The 26,916-nt window shown below is 43.5% G+C and overlaps 1 protein-coding gene across 2 annotated transcripts; it reads right to left on the minus strand.

Moving 5' to 3' along the window:
- Positions 1-15,171: 15,171 nt before the first annotated feature.
- Positions 15,172-26,195, minus strand: LOC131709676 (uncharacterized). 2 transcript variants are annotated; one of them, XM_059012324.1, is made up of 3 exons: positions 26,018-26,195; positions 18,157-18,238; positions 15,172-17,713 (listed from the first exon to the last, which is right to left on the minus strand). In XM_059012324.1, the coding sequence occupies exons 2-3, from the start codon at positions 18,234-18,236 to the stop codon at positions 16,612-16,614; spliced, it is 1,182 nt and encodes a 393-aa protein (XP_058868307.1). In that variant the 5' UTR covers positions 18,237-18,238; positions 26,018-26,195; the 3' UTR covers positions 15,172-16,611. The 2 variants fall into 2 exon arrangements, with proteins under 2 accessions (XP_058868307.1, XP_058868308.1); XM_059012325.1 differs by lacking the exon at positions 26,018-26,195 and adding an exon at positions 25,391-25,453.
- Between the last annotated feature and the right edge of the window lie 721 nt (positions 26,196-26,916).

The raw sequence follows: 26,916 nt of genomic DNA on the forward strand, positions 1-26,916 counted from the left end.
TCGATTCCGACATTGTAGGGGGGCTGAGTGACGTCACTACCCTAAAAAAAGAATCGTTAATATCTTAAAAACTATAGCAGCACAAACGTTTGTTTCAACGGCACAAACCGGCACAAACGAATGATATATGACTCATCGTTTAAAAAGAAGCAAAAACTGACGAGAAGCAACAATTGAGTGAACACCGGAACACAAACCTGTCCTTGTTTTCCGTTTTAGCCCGAGAGCCCAAGAGACAGAGAACAGGTAAGTGTTTAAATAATCTGTAGAAGGAAAGTTTCCATTTCAATCTCCCTTTATCAGAACCCTAGCAGTTCTAATCATAAATGCTCTGCAGTTTGTTTGGAGAATATTAAAGAGTTACAAACACACGTCTCTGTTGTGATTGAACTACATTGAAAACTGAAATGAGGGAATGCTGTACCGCTAATGAAATGATTTCTCTTTTTCATTCCTAGATGGTGAAGAACTTCAACAGGACCTGAGTAAGAATATTAATTTTATTTTTTAATAATCTCCTCTTTCTTTCCTCAGTTCTTCACATTGATGAGACAGTAGTATCTTGAAGTATAATAATATGAACCATTGGATTCCTGTTAGTATTATTTTCTCATTATGAATAATATCATCGCTGGTTCTCTGTGTGTGTGTTGAATTGCATGAGTTAATGAACCAGAACAGAAGGTAAACTTTTCACTCTTTTCTGATTCTGACAGTTTAAAAAGACAGAACGGGAGACTGGGAAAAGGTAAGTGTATAAATAAATCATTTGAAGAAAGATAGTGTAACAAAAATGATGGAATGCTGTATCTCTAATGAAATTACGACAAAATAATGCATTGGGCAACGCCCATATTTGGTCTTCTAAGTATATTAATAATGTAACTAATGCAATGAAATCTAGTCATATCACTCTTCATGATTAATCTCAACTGTTCCAAACTAGCAAAACTAACCAAGCTGTCTTTGTTTGTGTCTTTTAGAAAATGAGTGTCTTCTGGATCAAAATGGCAAGTTTAATACATTCATCTCATTATTCTTTGTATTAAATTAAACCGTTGTATTGAATCACATGAGTTCATGAGCCGAAATACAAATTCAACTTTTCATTTTTTTTATCTTTTAGAGTCTTTAAAACAGGAGAAAGAGAAGGTTGAAGCAGGTAAGATCATTATAATCCATATGAAGGCAGTCTGTACAATTTCAAATGCAATTGATCAGAAATACGTTATTATTTTAATAAAGTAACACTGAAAACCAATTGTAGGGAAAATATTAAATAGTTCAGAACTCTGTTGTGGTTTCATTAAATTTAAAACTGAAATGAGGGAATGCGCCTCCACTTAATGAAATGGTTTCTGTGTTTCATTCCTAGATTTTGAAGAACTTCGAAGGAATACCAGTAAGCACATGTATTACAATTACAAAAGTAAAGGTAGCTCTCGAACTACTATGAAACAGAAGTGTTTTTCAGAATTGTGTGCTCTGCATGGGATGACCTCATTTAGATTAGAGTCCCATTAATAGTGTGTTTGGACATTAATTGTATTTTCTCTTCTCTCAAACAGACACGTGTGGCTATGCCCTTGGCAGAGGTATAACATTTTAATCTGCATTAATACACTTACAGTAATCAGAATCCACAGATTCATTCTCTTACACTTGATTCCTTTTTCTATTCATTTATTTCAGAATGGAAACCAATAACTGAAGCTTGTGGTAAGTTTGCATTGAATAAATCATATTTTCAAAATTCTCATTGAACACAATTAGGGGGGTTGGTTTTTATTAAATATGTGTTTTAAAAATATTTTAAATGTAGCATCACTTGCAATTTATAATTTAATATATAGAAGAAAAAAATACATTAAATGTTTCTGTGTTTCCAGTTACAATAGACTTAAAATCTGTCTAAATACAGTTGTTATGATCAAAGAATGAAAGTGGTGTTGTTCATCATCGTGAGAGAGAGAAAGCATCAATAATCAAGTTCTCTGCTTTTCCTGTGATTCTCAATAACACACACTTCTCATTCCTTTACCCCAGTCAATGTGACTCTAGACCCCGACACAGCCAGCCCCAGCCTCACAGTCTCTGAAGACGGCTCACGAGTGAGGTTCACAGGGGACAGATCAGCAGAGTGGCCCAGTGTGCTGGGCAGAGAGGGGTTCACCTCAGGGAGGCGCTACTGGGAGGTGGAGGTGGGGGAGAAGGGCTACTGGGTCCTGGGGGTCTCCACACACCCTCATAAGAAGAGCATACCTGAGAAACCAGGGGAGGGCTACTGGCTTGTGAGGCTGGTTAAAGGGAAGAGCTGTACAGCTGTGAGCCTGTACTCAAGTCACAGTGTAATCACACACTCCCTGCACAGCGCTGCACCACCTGTCTTGCTCTGAAAAGCGATCTCCATTCATCATTTGAAAATACTGCATCCCAATTAAACAAAGCGACGTCCCAATTAAACAACGTCAATAGCATTGAGAAGAACTGTCTCCCAGAGATGTATCCCATTTCAGCAGCAATCCCAATTAGGCGGTGTGTGTGTGTGTGTGTGTGTGTGTGTGTGCATCCAGGTTAGTTTATAATAAGCAGTGTTGGAGTGTATTCACAAGGGTTCAAAGCTGGCATGTTTGCTGTAGGCTCTGGGTCCTTCTGGAGAAATGGGAGGGAGACCCTGTGCACCCTGTTGCTGAATTGAACCTCCAAGAGAGGCTCATGGGAAGTGTAGTTTTTCTGGTTGTTAATCTGTAGGCGTTCACAATGGCCATTTCCTTGTGGGTTTAATTTCATGAAACTTTCCTGGAGTATATAGTCTATAACTAAGAGCGCTGTGATGTGTAATAATAATGATAAACAGACAGACGAGTCTTTGAATATTTAGTGACTCCAGTGTGTAACGTGGTATGAATTTAAGATTTCTCTTGTGTGTCGGTACAGAGATGCAGCCGGAGCGTGCAAAGAGGATGGACTCTGCAGGAGAAGAAGCGTCCCTGAATTCACCTGAGCTGCCCTGGATCCACTAAGACCCCCGATCCAGTATTGTACTCCAGGGTTTCTTTTCTCTTGGCTTCAATGTGTGCCCTTCTCGTCCTGCTCTCTGTGCTGAGTTTGATGCGTCACTTTCTCCTCTTCTTGTCTTCTGTTCTGTTTCAAGTTTCTGCTCGCTATTGAACTTGTTTCATTGGCACCGGATCACATCAGGCAGCCTGGGAGCAAACTATCCCAGTGAATGTCCGAGTCATAAATGTGCTGAACCCTGTGTGTGTGTGTTTATAACCCTGTGTGTGTGTGTTTATAACACTTTGTGTGTGTTTATAACCCTGTGTGTGTGTGTGTGTGTGTGTGTGTTTATAACCCTGGTGCTCTGTGTCTGTGCGTGTCTGTCTGTGTTTCTGAACCCTGTGTGTGTGTCTCTTTCTCTCTCTCTCTGTTTCAACTTTCTGCGCTTCTCCTGTTCAGCCTCTATTTGAAGAGGATCCAATTAAGGAGGAGAGTGTGCTTCACTGGCCCTGCTGCTGCTGCTGTTACCGGGGTATTGGCAATCCTCATACTGGCTGCTGGCAGTGTGAGCAGCGACAGTGAGTTTGTGAATGTCCCGAGCTCAGTGAAGTGTACTGCGGGGCAGGACTGTATCCTGAGCTGCTCTTTCGACTACACAGCTGGAGGCTGGGATGAGAAGTCAGGTGTGATCTGGAGACAAGCAGAAACGGACCGCATCGTTCACAGTTACCATGACAACACAGACCAGCTTGCCGATCAGTCCCCTCAGTATGTGAGCAGGACCAGCCTGTTTGATTCTGAGCTGCAGCGTGGGAATGCTTCACTGCTGCTGAGGAGTGTCAGGGAGGAAGATGCTGGAGAATACAGGTGCTCTGTTTACACTCTTAGACTGTCCGGGTCGGGCCTGACTGAGGTAGTCGTGGTTCCGGCTCCACCCACAGCAGCACCAGCTCATGTGACAGTCCCGAGCTCTGACTGGAGGGGTTTAGGAGCACTTCTTCCTCTTCTTGCTCTTTGTGTGATTGCAAGTCTCTGTGTTGGTCTGTGACTCTATAAAATACATGCAAGTCCAGCACAGGCAGTGCCGTTATCAGACATGATCGAGGAGCCCAGTGAAGTCTGACCGCTCCCCTGCACTGCTCAATATACCCAGTTTAATACAAGCTCCCAAAACAAAATAGTAACTTTGAATTAGGAAACGTGATCAGTGTTGAAGAGAAATTTTAAAAATCACATTGTTTCCGAGACAATTGAACTATAATCTGTACTCTCGTTGTCTTTGCACGATATCAGAACAATCCAGCAAAGAGATACAGGAGTTTATTCAACATGACATTAACCTCTTCAGCTCCAGGATGCACATCAAAGGAAAGAGCACTTGCAGTACCATGCTTTTAAAATTAACTATAAAAGCAATAAGTATTAGCTTTATCCAAAACATATTTTTTTTTGTTCAGCCTCAAACTTGTACATTGATAAGCATGAACAAACCATGGAAAATGAACCAGCAAAGCATCTTCATTGCAAAACAACCGCATGAAATACTGTTAATAGGAAAAAAAGGAAACCGAAATAATTGATACTGTGGGCTCACAACACACTCAAAATGTTTAAACTGGTAAAGACATAAATATTTCCAAGCCTTAAGAAATGTGCAACAATATTCACAGTATAACTCTATGTAACAGTTTTTTGTTATTAAAAATTACATTGGTCTATTTTGTAGCATCAGCTACACCTGTGCAGCATAAAGAGCTGGCTGCCTGCTGCACTTCATTGTGTGGCAGGAAACCTGGCTCGGTTATTATCAAGTCTAATACAAATTCTTAAGCTGTTAAATATAAAGGAATCAAATGCAATGGTTTCAAGGGTTTCGTGGTAAATGCTGAAAATTCAAAGTAGTTATTCAATCCAGTGTTTTCTACTCAACACCATGTTTAGCTATTTTCTTGCAGCAGTTCTTAGTTACCTGGAGTCAGTTTTTGTGGAGAGAGAAGGGTGTGGCGTTTGTTAGAAACCTATTCTAATCGACTGTGTTTTGAAGAAGAAAGAGAACACTCAGGAAAGAAAGAGTATCTAAGACTTTAATCCCGATTATAATTAACTTCTTGAGCTGAGTTTATTTTTTTTCTGTCCTGGGCAAGGACAATTTCAATGAGGACATTATTTCTATCTCTTTTTGGACCTTTGCATTGGTTTTGGGTGAATTCTGCCCTGTGGAGACGGCCTCAATTGGACTATTTGTTCTTCATATCGATTGCACATATTTATTTTCATTGTGAATGTGTTTTTCTTTATTTGATTTCTTTGGCAGACTCACACCCAGTATTTCTATTTCTGTTTTGTTGTTCTCCACACCTCAAAACACATTTATCACAGTGATTCCTGTCTTACTCTGCATTTTTGTATTGGTTTCTGGCACTCAGCTCACCTGCCTTTTAATTGTTTGTATTTATAGGTAGGAATTCAATTTCTATCAACTGGTTAAAATAATTGATTTTCCGCCCGAGTTGAGATTGTTTACAATTTTACTTTTTACAAAATAAAAAATGTTTTGTGATTCTTTTTTTTGTATAATTTTGTATGTGGTGTACATAAAAAAAAAAAAAAAAAATCTTGAATATTTTATGTATACAGAATATTTATTTTACAGTATACATTTTGCTATCTTTATATATATATATAAATTACCGCTCTTGCTTCTTTGGCTGATCTTATCAGCTGATCATCTAAACTGGGAAATCTGCGCAATTAAATCATCCTTCAAATCCAGAGTAGGTTTTCATGTGCATGTAAACCCAGCCAATGTTGCGGCTGCTAAAAAAGACGCAACAGAATAAAAACAAAAAAAAACACATGTTTCCTGGGACTCGGAACTTCAGGCATTACGATTTGACTGGCCAAAGATAAGGTTGGTTTATTGAAGTTTACAAAAAACATGTTTGCTTGTTCCGATAACCTTTTATCTTGCTTTTTTGGTTTAATTATTAAGCTTTTTGCTGCATTACTCCCCTTCATTCAAATCATTTTCCTGATTTCAGAGCATTTTGTTAATGGCACGACGTCTGCAACACACAAACCTGAAGTGTATTATTTTTTTTTTTTTGGTGCATATGTATAGCTATTGTGTACTCTATATATATTACTCTATAAAGACTAATTCTCAAACTGAACGCAGTAGGGATTCAAGGAAATGCATGCACATGGATTAGGGAGTGGTTAACATGTAGAAAACAGACTATTTAGAGGAGAAACCTCAAAATGGAGCGAGGTAACCAGTGGTGTACCACAGGAATCAGTATTAGGTCCTCTGCTATTCCTAATCTACATTAATGATTTAGATTCTGGTATAGTAAGCAAACTTGTTAAATTTGCAGACGACACAAAAATAGGGGGAATGGCAAACACTGTTGCAGCAGCAAAGGTCATTCAAAATGATCTAGACAGCACTCAGAACTGGGCAGACACATGGCAAATGACATTTAATAGAGAAAAGTGTAAGGTACTGCACACAGGCAATACAAATGTGCATTATAAATATCATATGGGAGATACTGAAATTGAAGAAGGGAACTATGAAAAAGACCTAGGAGTTTATGTTGACTCAGAAATGTCTTCCTCTAGACAATGTGGGGAAGCTGTATAAAAGGCCAACAAGATGCTCGGATATATTGTGAGAAGGGTTGAATTTAAATCAAGGGAAGTAATGTTAAAACTTTACAATGCATTAGTAAGACCTCACCTAGAATATTGTGTTCAGTTCTGGTCGCCTCGTTACAAAAAGGATATTGCTGCTCTAGAAAGAGTGCAAAGAAGAGCAACCAGAATTATCCCGGGTTTAAAAGGCATGTTGTATGCAGACAGGCTAAAAGAATTGAATCTATTCAGTCTTGAACAAAGAAGACTACGCGGCGATCTGATTCAGGCATTCAAAATCCTAAAAGGTATAGACAATGTCGACCCAGGGGACTTTTTTGACCTGAAAAAAGAAACAAGGACCAGGGGTCACAAATGGAGATTAGATAAAGGGGCATTCAGAACAGAAAATAGGAGGCACTTTTTTACACAGAGAATTGTGAGTGTCTGGAACTAACTCCCCAGTAATGTTGTTGAAGCTGACACCCTGGGATCCTTCAAGAAGCTGCTTGATGAGATTCTGGGATCAATAAGCTACTAACAACCAAACGAGCAAGATGGGCTGAATGGCCTCCTCTCGTTTGTAAACTTTCTTATGTTCTATGTTCTTCTGTTCTTATGTTCTATGTTCTTATGTTCTATGTTCTTACCTTACAGTACAATAATACGACACAAAAAAATAGACGATGATAATACCCGAAAATAATCTTAATTGTTTTTAATAAAGTAGCCGGCGCAAATATAGTGTTAGCGGTGGACCGCCGTCTTATTTAATATCCTTTAATATTAATAATGTGAATAATCCTGGAGAACGAATATCCCCTCCCCCTTGTCTTTGCGAAGTGTGATTTTTCTAAAGTCGAACCATAAGGTATGAAAATGGTATCTCAAATTGAGTATTTTTTGAAAAAATAAACTACTAATGACGATTATTAGCCATAGAGATGGGAGAGCTTCACGCTGTGCAAAACAGGCGACAGCAGCAACACGCGAAGCTTCACTGCTTCTGTTCTGTTAACAGCCACCAAGTTTCTGTAGAAACTTACTGTCGCCACCTACTGTTCAGATTCGGCTATTAAAACTGCTGTGCACACTTAACCGTTTAAAATCTCTGCATGTTAAATATTCTTGAATCTTCCCGTGTTCCTGATATATTTTGCTATACATACAATAACACCTTTTTCTATTTTTTTTCCGTCACCTATACCATTAAAAATATGTAACTATTGCAATCCCTTAATTGTTTCCACATATCTTCTCTCCCCTCCAATAATCAAACACATTCAGTCATCAGATGCTGTTTCCTTTACACAACATTCCACCCTTAACCCATTCTCATGCATTCCAATTCTATACAGGTGTTCCTTTAATGTTGAATGTTCTAATAATTCTAGAATATTCATTTAAACCATCCTGCACATCCATACCCACTTCCTCTTTCTTCACTCCTATTTTAGCTAACGTATCCACCCTCTCATTCCCATCTAGTCCAATGTGAGCCGGAATCCATGCTAAAACTACATATAACCCTAAAACAGCAGCATTCTGAAATGTATTTATTTCCTTCACTAAATCTCTTCTATCACCCGCCCCTCCATTTTTAAACCGCCTGTGATCCCGATAAGGAATCTGAAACGATGACTGCTCTGTTCACCTTGACATCACAATCCATTGCAATGCCAATATAACCTATCAATTCTGCTGTCATAATTGACACAGCGTCTGTAATATGAAAATGCTTTCCCACCTCAAATTCCGCTTTATAAGAAGCTGCTGCAACCCTGCCCTTACCTGTATTTTTTTTACACGTCTGTAAACAACTTCTAATAATTTTCACAACCATTTACCCATCTCAATTCACCTCTGTCCTTCACCTGCTCTTTCAACAAGAATAAATCAATCCGAGGAGTTCTGAGACCCCCACGGACTCATATTAGAACATAGTCTTTATAATCTCAATCACAGCAAGCACATGACAGTATCTCATCCTGATCTTCAATATCTTTTTGAATTCTCACCCCAATAGTTTTATTACACTGTGACGGAAATATAATGAGTTCTGGTTGTAAATCTCCCTCTCAACACGTGAGGGTGCTAAGTAGCGAAAGGGAAAGGCTTTGGACAGGTTGGCCTGACAGTTCATTCCCTGGGTCAGGAAGACAGTCAGCCTGGAAAAAGGCGAGACTCCGTTGCAGGAACGTATTGACCCGGAAGGTAAACGAGGTAGCAGCTGCAGGCAATAGAGTCAGCTGCAATCATTTACCAAGGGCTCATGCATAATCACATAAAATGGGCTGGAGAATTGTAAATCTTTTCCTTGTATTAAGAGTATCGTGAGTGTTTGTTTGTTTGTCTTGTCTATAATTGTTACTTGTGTGTTTATAGAACACGGCTAACACATTCCGGAGCTGTCTCTAAGAGCCAGCACTGAACCCGGAACAGCACTGCACGATTTGTCACTCTTTAAACTGTATCACCCACCACGAGCACTACAGCACACACCCAAGACTGGGGACCGTGGTTGTATATTGTGGGAGAGATACTGTGTTTATTGTTTAGAGCTGCAATCCCTGTGTATAACCAGAGTTTATTATTTGGTCACCAGACCTGGATTATAACAAAAATAAAATAACTATTTTCCTTACCGGATTTCAAATCTCTGTGTGTTTATTCCTGCACTGCATCACCTCTGCACCTGTTCATAATCACAACCACTTTGCCACAGGAGCCCATAAGGGTTAATCATGTCTGCATGAAAGACAAAATAAATTCTCAGTTCTTGTGCATTATATTTTGTTATTAAACTTTCATGGATTGACGTTGTTCTGTAAAAATGTGTTACATTTACTAAAATAAAAAAATAATAAAAATGCTTTTAAAAAGACCAAATTCCTATGGAGCCAGTTTTTTTTTTTAGATTCTATAGATTTTTTAAAGTTTTTACTGTGCAGGACAGCCGCTATAATTACCTTTATTAAAAATGTGCACGGATTAACCTATCGATTAATCAACTAATGCCCATAAATTAACCAATCAAATTTGTATCGAGTGACAGCCCTCATTTTCATATATTATTGTGATAGGGTACACCTCGTCCCTGTATTATTATTTGTATATTTCGTATTATTATTATTATATTTGTATTTGACGGTGGGAAAGCTGTGTTTTTTTATTGTTCGTTTTGTTTATTAATTTAAAAAAACCTGTGTGAATGTGGCTGGAGCCTCAATAAGGTAATTGTTTTATTGATAATTAATTAAGGCTCCAGCCACAGCTTAAAAGAACCAGCTCCGGGGTAATGGGGGGAGATTTTCCTTTGAGTTAGAGACGGGAGGACGGTTTAGGACGAGATCATACATCCGAAGCAACTGCTACCGCTGTACCACTCGGTATTTGTTTCTTTATGTATTTTTGGCCATCGAGCCCTTTTGTTTTGTTATAAAGTGTTTTGTTTATTGTTTGATTTATTATTAAAACCCGAGCGCAAACGCGTCTCGTTTCCCCTACCTACCTTTGCCTTTGTTTTTGTATTGCTTCTTCCTGGTCCGGGACGTCAGTACTGCAACCGCTCTGTCACATATGGTGGCAGCGGTGGGATAAACGCCTCCAGGAGCCGGACCAGGAATACAAAGGGCGTTTTTTTTTTTTTTTTTTCGAAAATTGTTTTTTGTGGAAAAGTAAATAAAAAAAAAAAAAAAAAAAATGGAAGGCTGGAACTGGAGAGACGGCTGCAGTGAGCTGGAGGATCTCCTCGGCAGGTTGGAGGACCAAGGTTGGTGCCTTGCCTGCGGGGTGTATGGGCACACGGTGGCTGTCTGCCCCTTCCAGGAAGAGGAGGAGGAACCAGCCCAAAGGAGGAAGGTGAGGAGAAGGAGGCAGAGAGGGGGAAAAGTGAGGAGGAAGCAGAGGGAGCCAAGGTGGTGCACCATGTGCATTGCCTATGGGCATGAGGACGAGGACTGCCCAGAGCAGGAGCCAGGGGAAGAGGAGCCCGAACGTCCTGCGCCTGAGTGGGAGGAGCCCGAACGTCCTGCGCCTGAGTGGGAGGAGCCCGAACGTCCTGCGCCTGAGTGGGAGGAGCCCGAACGTCCACAGCCCGAGTGGGAGGAGCCCGAGCGTCCACGGCCCAAGAGGGAGGAGTCGGTGCGTCCACGGCCCAAGAGGGAGGAGTCGGTGCGTCCACGGCCCAAGAGGGAGGAGTCGGTGCGTCCACGGCCCGAGAGGGAGGAGTCGGTGCGTCCACGGCCCGAGAGGGAGGAGTCGGTGCGTCCTGTGTCCGGAGGGGAGGAGCTGAAAGCCCAAACCCCTATTTTTTTTTGGGAGGGACGAGGGCGTGAAGCTCAGGCTCCACAGCAGCCGCTGTTTTTGCTGCTGAAGGGAGCCCAGCGGAGATGCCCGCCACCAGCCCTAACCCCGCTGTCGGAGGAGCCGGCAGCGCCACCAGCCCTAACCCCGCTGTCGGAGGAGCCGGCAGCGCCACCAGCCCTAACCCCGCTGTCGGAGGAGCCGGCAGCGCCAACAGCTCTAACCCCGCTGGCGAAGGAGCCAGCAGTGCCATCGGAGGGAGATGAGCTGCTGTTCCCACCGCCACCACCCGAGGGAGAGGAGCAGGAGCTGCCTCTGCCTCCACCACCACCACCACCCGAGGGAGAGGAGCAGGAGCTGCCTCTGCCTCCACCGCCACCACCCGAGGGAGAGGAGCAGGAGCTGCCTCTGCCTCCACCGCCACCACCCGAGGGAGAGGAGCAGGAGCTGCCTCTGCCTCCACCACCCGAGGGAGAGGAGCAGGAGCTGCCTCTGCCTCCACCGCCACCACCCGAGGGAGAGGAGCAGGAGCTGCCTCTGCCTCCACCGCCACCACCCGAGGGAGAGGAGCAGGAGCTGCCTCTGCCTCCACCACCCGAGGGAGAGGAGCAGGAGCTGCCTCTGCCTCCACCGCCACCACCCGAGGGAGAGGAGCAGGAGCTGCCTCTGCCTCCACCGCCACCACCCGAGGGAGAGGAGCAGGAGCTGCCTCTGCCTCCACCGCCACCACCCGAGGGAGAGGAGCAGGAGCTGCCTCTGCCTCCACCACCCGAGGAAGAGGAGCAGGAGCTGCCTCTGCCTCCACCACCACCACCCGAGGGAGAGGAGCAGGAGCTGCCTCTGCCTCCACCACCACCACCCGAGCGAGAGGAGCAGGAGCTGCCTCTGCCTCCCGAGGGTCCGCTGCTGCTGCCGTCGCCTCCCGAGGGTCCGCTGCTGCTGCCGTCGCCTGGGGTCGCCAGGGATCCTGCTTCGCCTGGGGTCGCCAGGGATCCTGCTTCGCCTGGGGTCGCCAGGGATCCTGCTTCGCCTGGGGTCGCCAGGGATCCTGCTTCGCCTGGGGTCGCCAGGGATCCTGCTTCGCCTGGGGTCGTTGAGGGTCCTGCTTCGCCTGGAGTTGCTATACTGTGGCCGGAGCCCCACGGAGGGGAGCTGCCGGCCATGAAGAAGGGGGGGGAGGTCAGGAGACCAGTTCCCCTCGCAGCAGTTTCGCTGCCGGAGATCGTGTGGTCGGAGCCCCACGGAGGGGAAATGCCGGCCATGAAGAAGGGGGGGGAGGTCAGGAGACCAGCTTCCCCAGCCGCACGTTTGCGGCAGGATAGTGTGTGGCGGGAGCCCTGGAAGAGGGAGCTGCCGGCCACGAAGAGTTGGGGGGTGCCGGACCTCCCACCATGGCCACCCCCATGGACACTGTGCTTCCCCCTCTTCGGGGACGTTGAGACTGAGGGGGGAGGTGGCCATTGAGGCCATGTGTGCTACGCACAAGGGGGGGCGTGTGTGATAGGGTACACCTCGTCCCTGTATTATTATTTGTATATTTCGTATTATTATTATTATATTTGTATTTGACGGTGGGAAAGCTGTGTTTTTTTATTGTTCGTTTTGTTTATTATTTTAAAAAAACCTGTGTGAATGTGGCTGGAGCCTCAATAAGGTAATTGTTTTATTGATAATTAATTAAGGCTCCAGCCACAGCTTAAAAGAACCAGCTCCAGGGTAATGGGGGGAGATTTTCCTTTGAGTTAGAGACAGGAGGACGGTTTAGGACGAGATCATACATCCGAAGCAACTGCTACCGCTGTACCACTCGGTATTTGTTTCTTTATGTATTTTTGGCCATCGAGCCCTTTTGTTTTGTTATAAAGTGTTTTGTTTATTGTTTGATTTATTATTAAAACCCGAGCGCAAACGCGTCTCGTTTCCCCTACCTACCTTTGCCTTTGTTTTTGTATTGCTTCTTCCTGGTCCGGGACGTCAGTACTGCAACCGCTCTGTCACAATTATCCATTATCCAAGTAAGTTAACAGATAATATATCTGTTGATGAAAATGTGGTCAAACTGGACATGTAATAAAATATTGGTGCGCTGCGACACGACAGCGTCCGGTTCAGGAATAAGACTCCGAGTCAGGAAAGCTGCAGTGAAAACTCTGCTTGCACTTCCATTAAACACAGAACAAACACACACACACACTATTTACACACGCAGGGCTTCTGTAATGTTCAGTCCAGCGCTGGAGAATGCAGAACCCAGACATGTCTGCAACACTTGACAGGGGGACCTTTGGTATTGAGGTGTAAGGGTTTTTTTTTTTTTTTTTGCTAAATGTGCTGTAGAAAGTAAGGATTAGTATTTAAGCAATAGAACCTGAAGAAGAGGTCCGGTAAGGCCTGCCTCGTGTCGTTCTGTCCCGCCTCGTGTTGTTCTGGCCCGCCTCGTGTCGTTCTGGCCCGCCTCGTGTCGTTCTGGCCCGCCTCGTGTCGTTCTGGCCCGCCTCGTCTCGTTCTGGCCCGCCTCGTCTCGTTCTGGCCCGCCTCGTGTTGTTCTGTCCCGCCTCGTCTCGTTCTGAAGCCCCTCTGACTCTGGCATGCTCGATTTGGTCCCATCACTTCTCACCAGGGATGCTAGAAATCTGTGGGCTGATTGGAGGGTTTTCTTTCTTGAAGGATATTTCTGTTTTTTCTGTTTTGTGTGGAGAGTCTGTTGAAGAAGCGAACGCCTCTTTCTGCAGGGTACATGACGGCACACACACCCTTTTCAACAGGGCTGCCAGATGATGTTTGCAACGCCCCACCAAACCGAACCAGCCAAGAAGGAGCCAAGTTGTGTTTTCTAAACCAGCCAAAAACAGACCAAACACAGACTTGCATTTACAACTTAATAAATACTACATATTAAGAAAAAAAAAAAACAGGTATGCAATGTTGTAAACATTTTTTTTCTATTCCTGTGACAGGGTAGCGTCGCGGCCCAGGATGTTATCAGCAGGGAGAGACTCAGACACAGGAAGCTGCAGTTTCAAGAACATTCATTACAAACAAACAAAACACTAAACAAACAAAAACCACATGAACAAAATAAACAACACAAGGGCCAAAACAAAAGGTCTACAAAAACTGACGGACATAAAGACAACACAGCAACACAAACCGCCACCTCTGTCACCAGCATTCATTCTAAATTAACACCCCTGATCAGCCTTTTTATACACCTGTGGCTGGAGCCTGATTAATCATTAATCATTAATCGAATCACGGCTGCAGCCACATTCCCATATGCTTTGACAGGGAGGAATTTATGTCTGTAAAGTTGGACTGTTGAAAACCTTTACAGATTCTCTAGCTGCTGAAAGCCATGTCACTATATCAGCTCTGAAGCCAATCCTTCATCATCTCACCAACAATCTGCTCACAGAAGAGACTGATGACAGTGAGTTGACCAAACACATGAAGCCTGCCATAAAGGATGATCGGATTGCAAGGTACTCAACAGACAACATCAACAAACTCATTGATATTGCTGGTTTCCTGGACCCCAGATTCAAGGACAGCTTCTCTAAAAATGTAGAGGACATAACTGCCATCACAGCAAATAAGGCAGTAGTCACTGCTTCTGTTAAATTGCCCCAGGAAGAAGTACCCACAGGAACAGAGAATGCTGCACAAGGTAGCCCAGGTGAAGGCTCGGCACCAGGTAGCCTTTGTCAGCTACTGAAGAGCATTACCACAAAGCAGCAGCAGCTGCAGAGGAAATGTGTTGAAGTGGAGGAGTCCAATGAAACCAGAGCCAGGAGTGAGATCTCTCGCTGTTTAGCTTTGCCACAAATCACTGCTGAAGAGGATCCTCTGATGTGGTGGAATACGCATGCAGCAGATCTACCAACGTTAGCTAGTTTGACCAAGAAAATCCTCTGCATACCTGCTACAAGTGTGCCATCTGAACGGGCTTTTAGTTCTGCAGGTCACATTTCAACACCATTGCAGTTAAACTTAAAACCAGAAAAACTGAATATGTTGGTGTTTTTACACCATAACCTAAAATGAAAATTCAAAAGCAAGGGCATATTGACTGTAAATGCTAGTGGTGGTGCATGCACTAGTTGGGTATAAAGTTGAACTGAATTTCAGGGAGGCTGTGTGGTCCTGTGGTTAAAGAAACAGGCTCACTGTCTGACCCTGAGCAAGTCACTTAACCTCCTTGTGCTCCGTCTTTCGGGTGAGATGTAATTGTAAGTGACTCTGCAGCTGATGCATAGTTCACACACCCTAGTCTCTGTAAGTCGCCTTGGATAAAAGCGTCTGCTAAATAAACACATAATAAAAACAAAATTGAAATAAACTGTTTGTCAAAACATTTGACTAAAAGTTCATATTGTACTTAATTATATTATACAAAGAAAACATCTTTAAGGTTAATGGTTTATTTGGTCTCAGTTCAGTTTCAGGTTGAATACAGAAATGTATACAGACCAAGGAAAATAAATATATATTTTTTTTCTAATAAATAGATTTTTCTTTACAGGACAAAAAAATAACCTCCATAGTATATTATTAAACAAGTTGAGCATATTTTTCTGTTCTTTAAAATATACTAAAATAGTACAGAGAGTTAAGACTAAGAATTTCTTTGGTTTTGGAGTTAGGGTTCTATGTTAAAAAAAAAATAATAATAATAATTAAAATATAATCCATGTTCGATGCAACTGTTTTGTATTTGCTTCATTTTATAAGCGTGTGTGACAATAACAACTACGGCTTTTCACCTTCATATTTAAACATAATAAATAATAAAACAACAAAACAAATACAAAATAATAAAAAGAAGGTTAAAGAGGATGATTGTAGAATTGATTCTGATTTTTTATATAGATTTCTTTCTTGAGTTGTGTTTATTATGTGGTTTTCACATATGAAAAAAAAAAAAAAAATTCACTGACAATACATACTTCGTATAATGTAACAGGCCGCCACATTTCTGGAGTAAAATAGGTTTTATGGGAGTGATTCACTGAATGTTTTGGTTTCAAGTATTTCTGGCTTCACAGTATTTTGTCCCAGCACTGTAAAAGATACTCCAAGTGCTGTCGCTGCTTTCAGAAATCCTCCGAACACGGCTCAAACTCTTCAGCGCTCCTCTTCTAACAATCCATGTACGCTGCCATATATTTTTTGAAATCAAATACTAATATAAAATAAAGGTAGACAAGCAAAACTGCAGAAATAATACAATGAAATATTCTGTATATACTTGAGATCGTTGATCGTCTCCAGCTCTTGTCAATGTCTTCACAGATAGAGAGGGATTTGTGCATAAAATGCAACTGGATAATAAAGTCACCTGATGATTTCCATCTCTCCTCCCCGACTTCAAAACACACACACTAACCCTGCCTCAGAGCATGAATACAAAGAGATCAGATTGAAAATAAAAACCCCAGAGAACAGACGGCAAACCTTGACGTGCGCAGGCAGGGCGTGGTACTGCAAGTGCTCTTTCCTTTGATGTGCATCCTGGAGCTGAAGAGGTTAATGTCACCTTGAATAAACTACTGTATCTCTTTGCTGGATTGTTCCGATATTGTGCAAAGACAACGAGAGTACAGATTATAGTTCAATTGTCTCGGAAACAATGTGATTTTTAAAATTTCTCTTCAACACTGATCACGTTTCCTAATTCAAAGTGACTATTTCGTTTTGGGAGCTTGAATTAAACTGGGTATATTGAGCTGTGCAGGGGAGCCATCTGACTTCACTGGGCTCCTCGATCACATCTGATAACGGCACTGCCTGTGCTGGACTAGAAGCCATGTCGGATTTCCTGCAGCAACCTGCGTGTTTTTTATAGAGCCACAGACCGACACAGAGCCCTGCAATCACACAAAGAAGAACTGCTCCTAAACCCCACCAGGCGCGTCGTTGAGCCGGAACCACGACTACCTCAGTCAGGCCCGACCCGGACAGTCTGGGAGTGGAAACGAAGCACTCGTATTCTCCAGCATCTACCTCCCTGACTCTCCTCAGCAGCAGTGAAGCGTTCCCGCGCTGCAGCTCAGAATCAAACAGGCTGGTCCTGCTCACATACTGAGGGAGCGGATGGTCAAGCTGGTCCGTGTTGTCATGGTAACCGTGAACGATGCGCCCCGTTTCTGCTCTTCTCCAAATCACACCTGACTTCTCATCCCAGCCTCCACCTGTGTAGTTGAAGGTGCAGCTCAGGATACAGTCCTGCCCCTCAGTACACTTCACTGAGCTCGGGACTGTCACATGAGCTGGTGCTGTTATGGGTTGAGCCGGAACCACGACTACCTCAGTTAGGCCCGACCCGTACAGTCTAAGAGTGTAAACAGAGCACTTGTATTCTCCAGCATCTCCCTCCCTGACTCTCCTCAGCAGCAGTGAAGCGTTCCCGCGCTGCAGCTCAGAATCAAACAGGCTGGTCCTGCTCACATACAGAGGGAGCTGATTGGCAAGCTGGTCCGTGTTGTTGCAGATCCTGTGAACGATGTGCCCCGTTTCTGCTCTTCTCCAGATCACAGCTGACTTCTCATCCCAGCCTCCAGCTGTGTAGTTGAAGGTGCAGCTCAGGATACAGTCCTGCCCCTCAGTACACTTCACTGAGCTCGGGACTGTCACAAACTCACTGTCGCTGCTCACACTGTCAGCAGCCAGTATGAGGATTGCCAATACCCCGGTAACAACAGCAGCAGGGCCAGTGAAGCACACTCTCCTCCTTAACTGGATCCTGGACTCGGTCCTTCTCTTCAAATAGAGCCTGAACAGGAGGAGAGCAAAAAGTTCAGAAACACACACCAGGGTTCAGAAACAGACAGATAGAGGACCCCCACCACACACACACACAGAGCACCAGGGTTATAACACACCCACACACACAGAGACACACAAAGACAGACAGACACACCCCCCCCCCCACACACACCCCTACACACACACACAAACAGCCCTTCACACAGGGACAGAGACCCCCCCCCCTCCAACACACACACACAAACAGAAACACAGAGCACCAGGGTTATAGAGACCCCCCCCCCCCCCCACACACACATACACACACAGTAGAAAAATGACACAGAACAGAAGACAAGAAGAGGAGAAAGTGACGCATCAAACTCAGTACAGAGAGCAGGACAAGAAGGGCACACATTGAAGCCAAGAGAAAAGAAACCCTGGAGTACAATACTGGATCGGGGGTCTTACTGGTTCCAGGGCAGCTCAGGTGAATTCAGGGACGCTTCTTCTCCTGCAGAGTCCATCCTCTTTGCACGCTCCGTCTGCATCTCTGTACCGACACACAAGAGAAATCTTAAATTCATACCACGTTACACACTGGAGTCACTAAATATTCAAAGACTCGTCTGTCTGTTTATCATTATTATTACACATCACAGCGCTCTTAGTTATAGACAATATACTCCAGGAAAGTTTCATAAAATTAAACCCACAAGGAAAGGGCCATTGTGAACGCCTACAGATTCACAACCAGAAAAACTACACTTCCCATGAGCCTCTCTTGCAGGTTCACTTCAGCTACAGGATGCACAGGGTCTCCCCCCCATTTCTCCAGAAGGACTCAGAGCGTACAGCAAACATGCCAGCTTTGAACCCTTGTCAATACACGCCAACACTGCTTAGTACAAAGCAGCAATCGGGATTGCTGCTGAAATGGGATACAACTCTGGGAGACGGTTCTTCCCAATGCTATTGACGTTGTTTAATTGGGACGTCACTTTGTTTAATTGGGATGCAGTATTTTCAAATGATGAATGGAGATCGCTTTTCAGAGCAAGACAGGTGGTGCAGCGCAGTGCAGGGAGTGTGTGATTACACTGTGCCTTGAGTACATTGAGTAAAGCACGCTGAGCTCCTGAAGGAGGAGGAGGAGGAGGAGGAGGAGTCTCCTGTGGTAATATATATATATATATTCTCTCATTTTGTATGTACTGACTAGCGTTGGTACTGTTTTAACGTATTCGTTGCTTCACATTGCATTTTAAGAATACATGCTGCTAAAACATTGCTTAATTATATAATAACCGAAGGCTGGTGTCACTTAGAATAGAAGGATGTAGTGTTTTTAACTATCGGGAGTTTCTCTTTTTCTCTGAGGTGATTGTGTCATTGTTTGTAATTGGCGCTCCTGATGCAGGTTACGTGCTGCATGTTGTGTTCATTCACTCCACTCAGGATTTATACTATGTGTTCATTATGTAATAGGCAGCTAATTTCCTTGTTTGTCTTTTCAGATATATATGTATGCTGTGTTGGAGAGAGCGAGGGGAGAGTTTCAAGGCATTGCAAAGAGAGAGAGAGAGAGAGAGAGAGAGAGAGAGAGGAGAGAGAGAGAGAGAGAGAGAGAGAGGAGAGAGAGAGAGAGAGAGAGAAAGAAAGAAAGAGAGAGAGAGAGAGAGAGAGAGAGAGAGAGAGAGAGAGAGAGAAATTTGACAGAGAGACATGCTTAACATGAGCTCCTAAATATACAAAATATTTATTGTCTTAGAATGAAATAAACACTGGAGAAACGTTATTTTTATTTCAGTTAAAACAAAGGGTACAATTAGAGACTATTTAACAAAAAATATATATTTCAAAACATTAAAAAATAAAGTAAAACTATAAAGACAAAAACAGGACCAGAAGAGATGAACTAACAGCAGAGAGAAGTGAGAGAAGGAAAGAAAAAAAGAAAGGAAAAGAAAGACAGAAAGAAAGGAAAGAAGAAAAAAGAAAGAAAGAAAAAGAAAGGAAAAGAAAGAAAAAGGACAGAGTATACAATCAAAGAAAGAACAGAAAAACTGCTAGGAAAACAGCAAATTATCTGGACTTTGATTTATAAAAGGTAAGCCTCTCACCTTATTTTAAACTCCTCTGTATCCTGGGACACTATCACCCTTCATGTAAATGTGCTTTATTTTGCTCTTATCTGCCCCCTATTTTACTGCATTTAATCCTGTACTTCAGAATACTGTAATCTGCCAAGTGTTTAACCTGTAGTATTTTGTACTTAATCATATCCTGATGTAACTATCACTATTTAATCATATCCTGATGTAACTTTCACTATTATCTGCTGTATTATTGAATTGTGGTTTGTCACACTTGGGAAAAAAAAAATTATTGTATTTCTTGCTCTTATTGTATTACTTTTATTGTAACACTTGAAATGTATTTGCTTACGATTGTAAGTCGCCCTGGATAAGGGCGTCTGCTAAGAAATAAATAATAATAATAATAATAATAATAATAATAATAATAATAATAATAATAATACATTAAATTAAATCCATTTTAAAGTTAGCCTGTGTGAGAAGTGGCAGTTGGTGTGTGAGGTTGACGGTTGGAAATGGATTCATTGAGCAGTGCAGTAATGCAGCCCCGCCCCCTGAGCCCTGTGTTCCAATTCCCTGGGGAGGTGAAGAGCGCTCAGGCCAGGAAACAACACAAGCACAGAGTGCTGAGAGAGAGCCCAGAGACTCTCATTGCTGACTGCTTCCAGGCTGGAGAAAACACTGTCACCACTAACCTGCTCCTCTTCACTGAGCACACAGACGCCTGGCACACAGCCATATGTAAAATGTATATACATGTATAAAAGGGAGGCATCTGCCAGGGGAGACTGTTGAAAATAAGGGAAGACGCAGACTCACACCACACAGTGTTCATAGTAAATCTGTATCAGAACGGCACTATCATGATACAGGGCAGTGAGGCCAGCCTGGTGTCTTTTGAGGAGAATTTCCTGGCCTTAAAAGAGCTGGCTGAGTCTGCAAAACCAAAGAGCCAAAACACAGGGACACCTACAGCAGCAAGCCCTGTCCCTGACAGCACACAGCCTGCCCGCAGCACTGACAGCACAGCCCGTCCCCACTGTCCCAGCAGAGGAGAGCACAGTCCCTGGAGATAGCCAGCCCCTCCTCATCCAGCCCCCGGAGCTCCACAGCACAGTGGCAATCATGAAGGCAAGCCTCTCCCTGCTAGAGATGGAGCTGACAAAGCTCAGGGAGCTAGTCCGGGCCAGGCTCACAGAGAGAGACATCACACAGCAGTTGAAAGACCAGACCAGTCAGATCAAGAACAAATATAAAGCCTCATTCAGGGAACTGAAGGCAGAGGTGAAGGAGCTGCAGCAGGACAGGTAAACCCTGAGAAGAGAACTGACCGGACTGAGAGAGGAGCTGCAGCACAGAGACAAAACAGTACAGAGCCTGAGGGAGCAACTGCACACACTCACAGTCCCCCACAGCCCTGCAGGAGGCACAGCAACCCAGACAGCACAGTGCCACCCAGCCCCAGCCTGCAAGGACACACTGACACACACACTACACCAGCCAAACACACTGACACACCGACACACACACACACAGACAACACCGACAGCCCCCCAGCCAGACACACTGGCAATCACACAAAGCCTGACACACACACCAACAGCACACAGAACACTCCCAACACACACGCTGACCCAGGCACAGCCCCGACCCCCTCGGGCAGACCGGCTGCAAAGCACCGCAACACCGAGATCGCCCTGCTGATGGACTCCAACGGGAAATACATCGATGAGAAGTGGCTCTTCCCAAAACACACAGTGTCCAAGATCTGGTGTCCGACCACAGAGAAGGCCCTGGAGGCTCTGTGTAAGTCCACCCTCGGCTCCCCCGGACACATAATCATTCACACAGGCACCAATGATCTGAGGGCCCAGCAGGAGAACGTGGCCAAGTCCATCAGGAGAGTGGCGGAGAGGGCCACCCAGGAATTTCCGCATTCAAAAATCATCATCTCCACCCTGCTGCCCAGAAAGGATTTCCGCCAATACACCATCCAGAAGATCAACGCGGAAGTCTCCCAAGGGTGCGTTCTACTACCCAACGTGCACCTGGCACACCACCCCACCCTCGGGCTGCAACACCTGTACGACCACGTGCACCTGCACCAGCGGGGAGTCAGCATCTTTGCCAAGACCCTGAAAGACGTCACCCTGGGCCAAGACCCAGCCAGCCCCCAACACGGCAACAGGAGAGGCCTCAACGTCCACAGACCACAGCATAGCCCACAGACAGCCAGGTGGGCCCCCAGGAGCCTCCGTCCACAGCCTGGACAACACAACCGGCACCTGCCCAGCCCAGCCCAGCCCAGAAAGCCCAGGCCCAGCCCAGCGGACCCAGGTCCGGTCCTGCCAGCCCATTCCAGCACCCAGCCCAGCCATCCCAGCAGCAGGCTCACAGCTACGCTGCGGCCCTCAGCAGACCAGCAGGGACTGGGAGCACAGAGCTGGAGGAGATTCACCACCTCCTGAACCTCATCTGCACAAGACTTATGAGCTAAGTCACTACTATTAAAAAAAAAATTAAATAGGATTGTAAAAAAAAAGGAGAGAAAAGGGGGAGGAAAGGAAAAGAGAAAGGTGGAAAAAAGTATATATGTATTGTACGTAGAGATTTCAGCAGCAAAACGTAAATATAATTAATATTTAGTGAATTATTACAAAACAAATATGTATGTATGTGTATATATATATATATATTTTTTCCCTTCTTCTCCAAAATGTTTTGTTTAATTCTAAGACAAAAAAATAGAAAAATAATTGCAAATATAAATATGATTAAATCTTAAAGAGAAACTGCAGACCCTCCAGAATAGGAAAGCCAGCGGGGTAGACAGCGTCTCCAATGAGATGCTGAAGCACAGCAGCCCTAAGCTGCAGGAGGCCCTGCGCAAACTGTTTAACCTGATACTAAGTGTGGGCTACTTCCCTGACATCTGGAACCAAGGGATTATATCCCCTGTTTTTAAGAGTGGAGACAAATTCGACCCCAATAACTACCGGGGCATCTGTGTGAGCAGTAATCTGGGGAAGGTGTTCTGCAGTATCATTAACACTCGGATACTGGCCTTCCTTACCGAACACAGTGTCTTGAGCAAGAGTCAGATTGGCTTCCTTCCAAAACACCGGACATCTGACCACATTTACTCCCTACACACCCTAATAGACAAACATGTAAACCAAAATAAAAATAAATTATTTGCTTGCTTTATAGATTTCAAAAAGGCTTTTGATTCAATCTGGCACGAAGGATTATTTTATAAACTCTTCCAAAGTGATGTAGGAGGTAAAACCTATGACACAATTAAATCAATGTATACGGAAAATAAATGTGGTGTAAAGATTGGCAATAAAATAACACAATTCTTCTCACAGGGGCGTGGAGTGAGACAGGGGTGCAGTTTGAGTCCAACACTGTTCAACATCTACATCAATGAATTGGCCACAGTGTTGGAGCAATCTGCAGCCCCTGGCCTCACTCTGCTTGATACTGAAGTTAAATTCCTGCTCTACGCAGATGACCTGGTCCTGCTGTCGCCCACAGAGCAGGGACTGCAGCAGAGCCTGGCACTGCTAGAGCAGTACTGTCAGACCTGGGCCCTGGCAGTAAACATGAACAAAACTAAAATCATGATATTTCAGAAAAAAAACCCAGATATCAGGAAAGTAGATACATCTTCACACCACAATAGAACACTGCATGCACTACACCTACCTGGGCCTAAACATCAGCGCATCGGGTTGCTTTAACCCGGCAGTGAATGCACTGAGAGAGAAGGCCCGCAGGGCTTTCTGTTCCATAAAGAAAAAGCTTTATATAAAACTCCCCATTAGAATTTGGCTCAAAATTTTTGAAAGTGTTATCAAACCCATTGCCCTCTATGGCAGTGAAGTGTGGGGTCCGCTCACAGAGCAGGATTACACTAAATGGGATAAACACCCAATAGAAGCCCTGCACACAGAGTTCTGCAAAAACATCCTGCAAATACAGAGAAAAACACCAAACAACGCGTGCAGAGCAGAACTAGGTCAATATCCATTATTGATCTCAATACAAAAAAGAGCAATTAAATTTTGGCTTCATCTAAAACAAAGCAACCCAAACTCCTACCACAGTAAAGCCCTGCAGTACCAAGAACTGAGCCAAAAGAAGAGTCCCCTCAGCCAGCTGGTCCTGAAGCTCACTGCACTAACACACACTAACACCAACCAGCCTCAGGACAGCACTGCTCCAACACAGACAATTCGAGTTAACCAAATTATAACACAACACAAACAAAACTACCTCACCTATTGGGACACACACAAAAACATAAAGCAAATTAGAGTGCTATCGGACCCTAAAAAGACACTACACCCTGGCTGAATACCTGAGCAGGGTGAAAGACAACAAGCAGAGGCAGATCCTAACCAAATACAGGCTCAGTGAGCACAGCCTGGCCATAGAAACAGGCCGACACAGGCAGACCTGGCTGCCCAAAGAGGACCAGCTGTGTCATCACTGTCAACTCCAACAAGTAGAGACAGAGAGGCACTTTCTACTGCAGTGTACAAAATACACAGAAATAAGGGAAACTTTCTTCCCACAAATAAAAAATCTCTGCAAAACATTCCCAGACCTGCCAGACTCTCAAAAACTCCCAATCCTCCTCGGAGAATCCAGCTGTGTCCAACTGGCAGCCCAGTACACAGCCGCCTGTCACAGCCTGAGGGACAAACAGTGAGCACTCTACAGGAGTTCAAATCTTGTTATATTTCATTGTTGTTATTGTTAAATTATTAATAACGTGGTTATTATTTATATTTGTTTACCATTATTATTATTCTCATCAGTGTTATTGTCTATTTAATGTTCAGGTGATGTACTGTGTATGCATTGCTTTAGCAATACTGTGAATAATGGTCATGCCAATAAAGCACCTTTGAAATGAGAGAGAGAGAGAGAGAGAGAGAGAGAGAGAGAGAGAGAGAGAGAGAGAGAGAGAGAGAGAGAGAGAGAGAGAGAGAGGAGAGAGAGAGAGAGAGAGAGGGCGGGGCTACGGCGTGCAGTGAAGTTTGTGGAAAGAAAGTGACAATATTGTTTTGTGAGGCCTATAGACACGGGATTGTTTGTAGTGAAACTATCTGTTTGAATGTTATTTTGCACAGTAGATTATTGGAAGACTGGAAGTTTTCTTATTGCTGTTTGTGTTTCTTTGTTAAGTTTTAATTCCGAACACAATCTGTGTTTACAAAAATAGTCCGGCTTCACTTTAGGACATTAGGATACAAACACACAGCCTTCATATTTGATGTTCTTTATATAAGTAACACGTACTTTAATATCGGTATACCTTGCATCCGTAACAGTCTGTTCCGAAAAGGTATCTATTTTAAACACAATATTTAATAAACTAGTATTTACATCTCTCTCTCTCTCCAAGCTGCATGCAGCTCACAGCACAGCTGCAGATCCAGACTTTGTTTTCCGCGCTGTCGATGCGATCGAGTCAAACACAGTCGAGTTTAATAACATCTAAGCAATGCACTTTTTATTTTATACCATAAAACCACCAGTGTGATTTCTTAAAGACTTGATATAAACCGGGTTTATAAATGGAAGTTACTTACCGGTAATATAAAAGAAATTCAAACATGTGTGCTACGTGTTGAAGCACCTCACTTCTGTTCACTTACATTAATTTGTATAAGCTTAAACCCTGAAAAGCTCATTCGCTGCGTAATGTCAAACCAAGTTGTTCTTGTGTTGCAGATAATACACATTTCTAAAAGTTGAATCTTTACAGTTTTAGATTTTATTTAATTATTTTTTTTTTTATAAAATGCAGCAGCGAAGGTGTCGGGTTTAAACTCTCAGTGAAATGTGCTGCTGCATCTGTGTGTACTGCAGACCGCGCTGTGTGCAATTCTGTAACCGCATCTTCTCTGGAAACTAGGCATTTTGTTCTGCAGTTCAACCGCACCTACGAAATGCCTTTTCCATTGTGAATATAATTCTAACTCTTCATTTGTGCATGATAGTTTGTTCACTGTAATATGTCAGATACAAAATCCATCACAATCAATACAAACTGGAAAATAATATATTAATATAAACCCAACTCCAAAGACCCCTAGACAAGCAAGAATATACATGTGTTCAATAACATTTAAATCACCACTTTCATGTAAAGACTTGAAAAGTGAAAACAAATCATTACAGTGATAATGTAACAGTATTTTTATAAAGCCCCTTACAGTGCGTCCTTGGTAGCGTGGTCCGAGTGCAGTTATCTTCTTAAATTCCTATGATCAACTTATCCTCTAGTAAGTGGTTTTAAAGCCAGCTGTGTAGCACTCTGTTTAGTAGATATGGCCACCAGACCTTGCCTTGCTTCACAAATGTGAAACACATCACATCGTTTTCAAACACCAGTCCCCGGCAAATGTGAAACACACCACATGGTTTTTAAACAAGCAGTCCCCGGAAAATGTGAAACACATCACATGGTTTTCAAACAGCAGTCCCCAGATACAGCATTCTGATTGGTGGATCTTCCCGGGCCCTCGTCCACCACTCTTTCTCTCTCTCTCTCTCTCTCTCTATCTCTCTATCTCTCTATCTATCTATCTCTCTCTCTCTCTCTCTCTCTCTCTCTCTCTCTCTCTCTCTCTCTCTCTCTCTCTCTCTCTCAATTTCTTTATTGGCATGACTGATTTTTTACATGTATTGCCAAAGCAATGATGGGTAAATTCCATCTTTACAAAGAACATTTAAAACATGTCTAAATAAAACAAAAACAACATGGTACTTCAAACACATCACAACAACAGTAATAATGAGAATAATGATATACATTTATATATGTATTCTATAACATGTATTTATTTATGTATTTATTTATTTTTTCTTTTCCTCCCTGTCTGAGGAGCCTCAGTGTCGCTTCTTGTCCCTCAGGCTGTGGCAGGCGCTTGTGTCCTGGGCTGCACTTCTATACAGCTTGTCTGCTCTCTGAGGAGGATGGGGAGTTTTTCTGGGTCTGGCAAGTCTGAGAAATCTGTGCAGAGATGTTTCTATTTTTGGGAAGAAGGCTTCCCTTATATTCTTATATTTTGTGCGCTGCAGTAAAAAGTGTATCTCTGTCTCGACCTGATTG

Source organism: Acipenser ruthenus, chromosome 44 (assembly GCF_902713425.1).
Source record: "Acipenser ruthenus chromosome 44, fAciRut3.2 maternal haplotype, whole genome shotgun sequence".
Lineage (NCBI taxonomy): Eukaryota > Metazoa > Chordata > Actinopteri > Acipenseriformes > Acipenseridae > Acipenser > Acipenser ruthenus.

Bases quoted from the DNA above. Each gene is read 5' to 3' on its own strand.
- LOC131709676 (XM_059012324.1), bottom strand. From the start codon at position 18,236: ATGCAGACGGAGCGTGCAAAGAGGATGGACTCTGCAGGAGAAGAAGCG. The intron at 17,714-18,156 runs GTAAGACCCCCG...CCTCCTGTTCAG, and splicing joins CCTGAGCTGCCCTGGAACCA to GCTCTATTTGAAGAGAAGGA.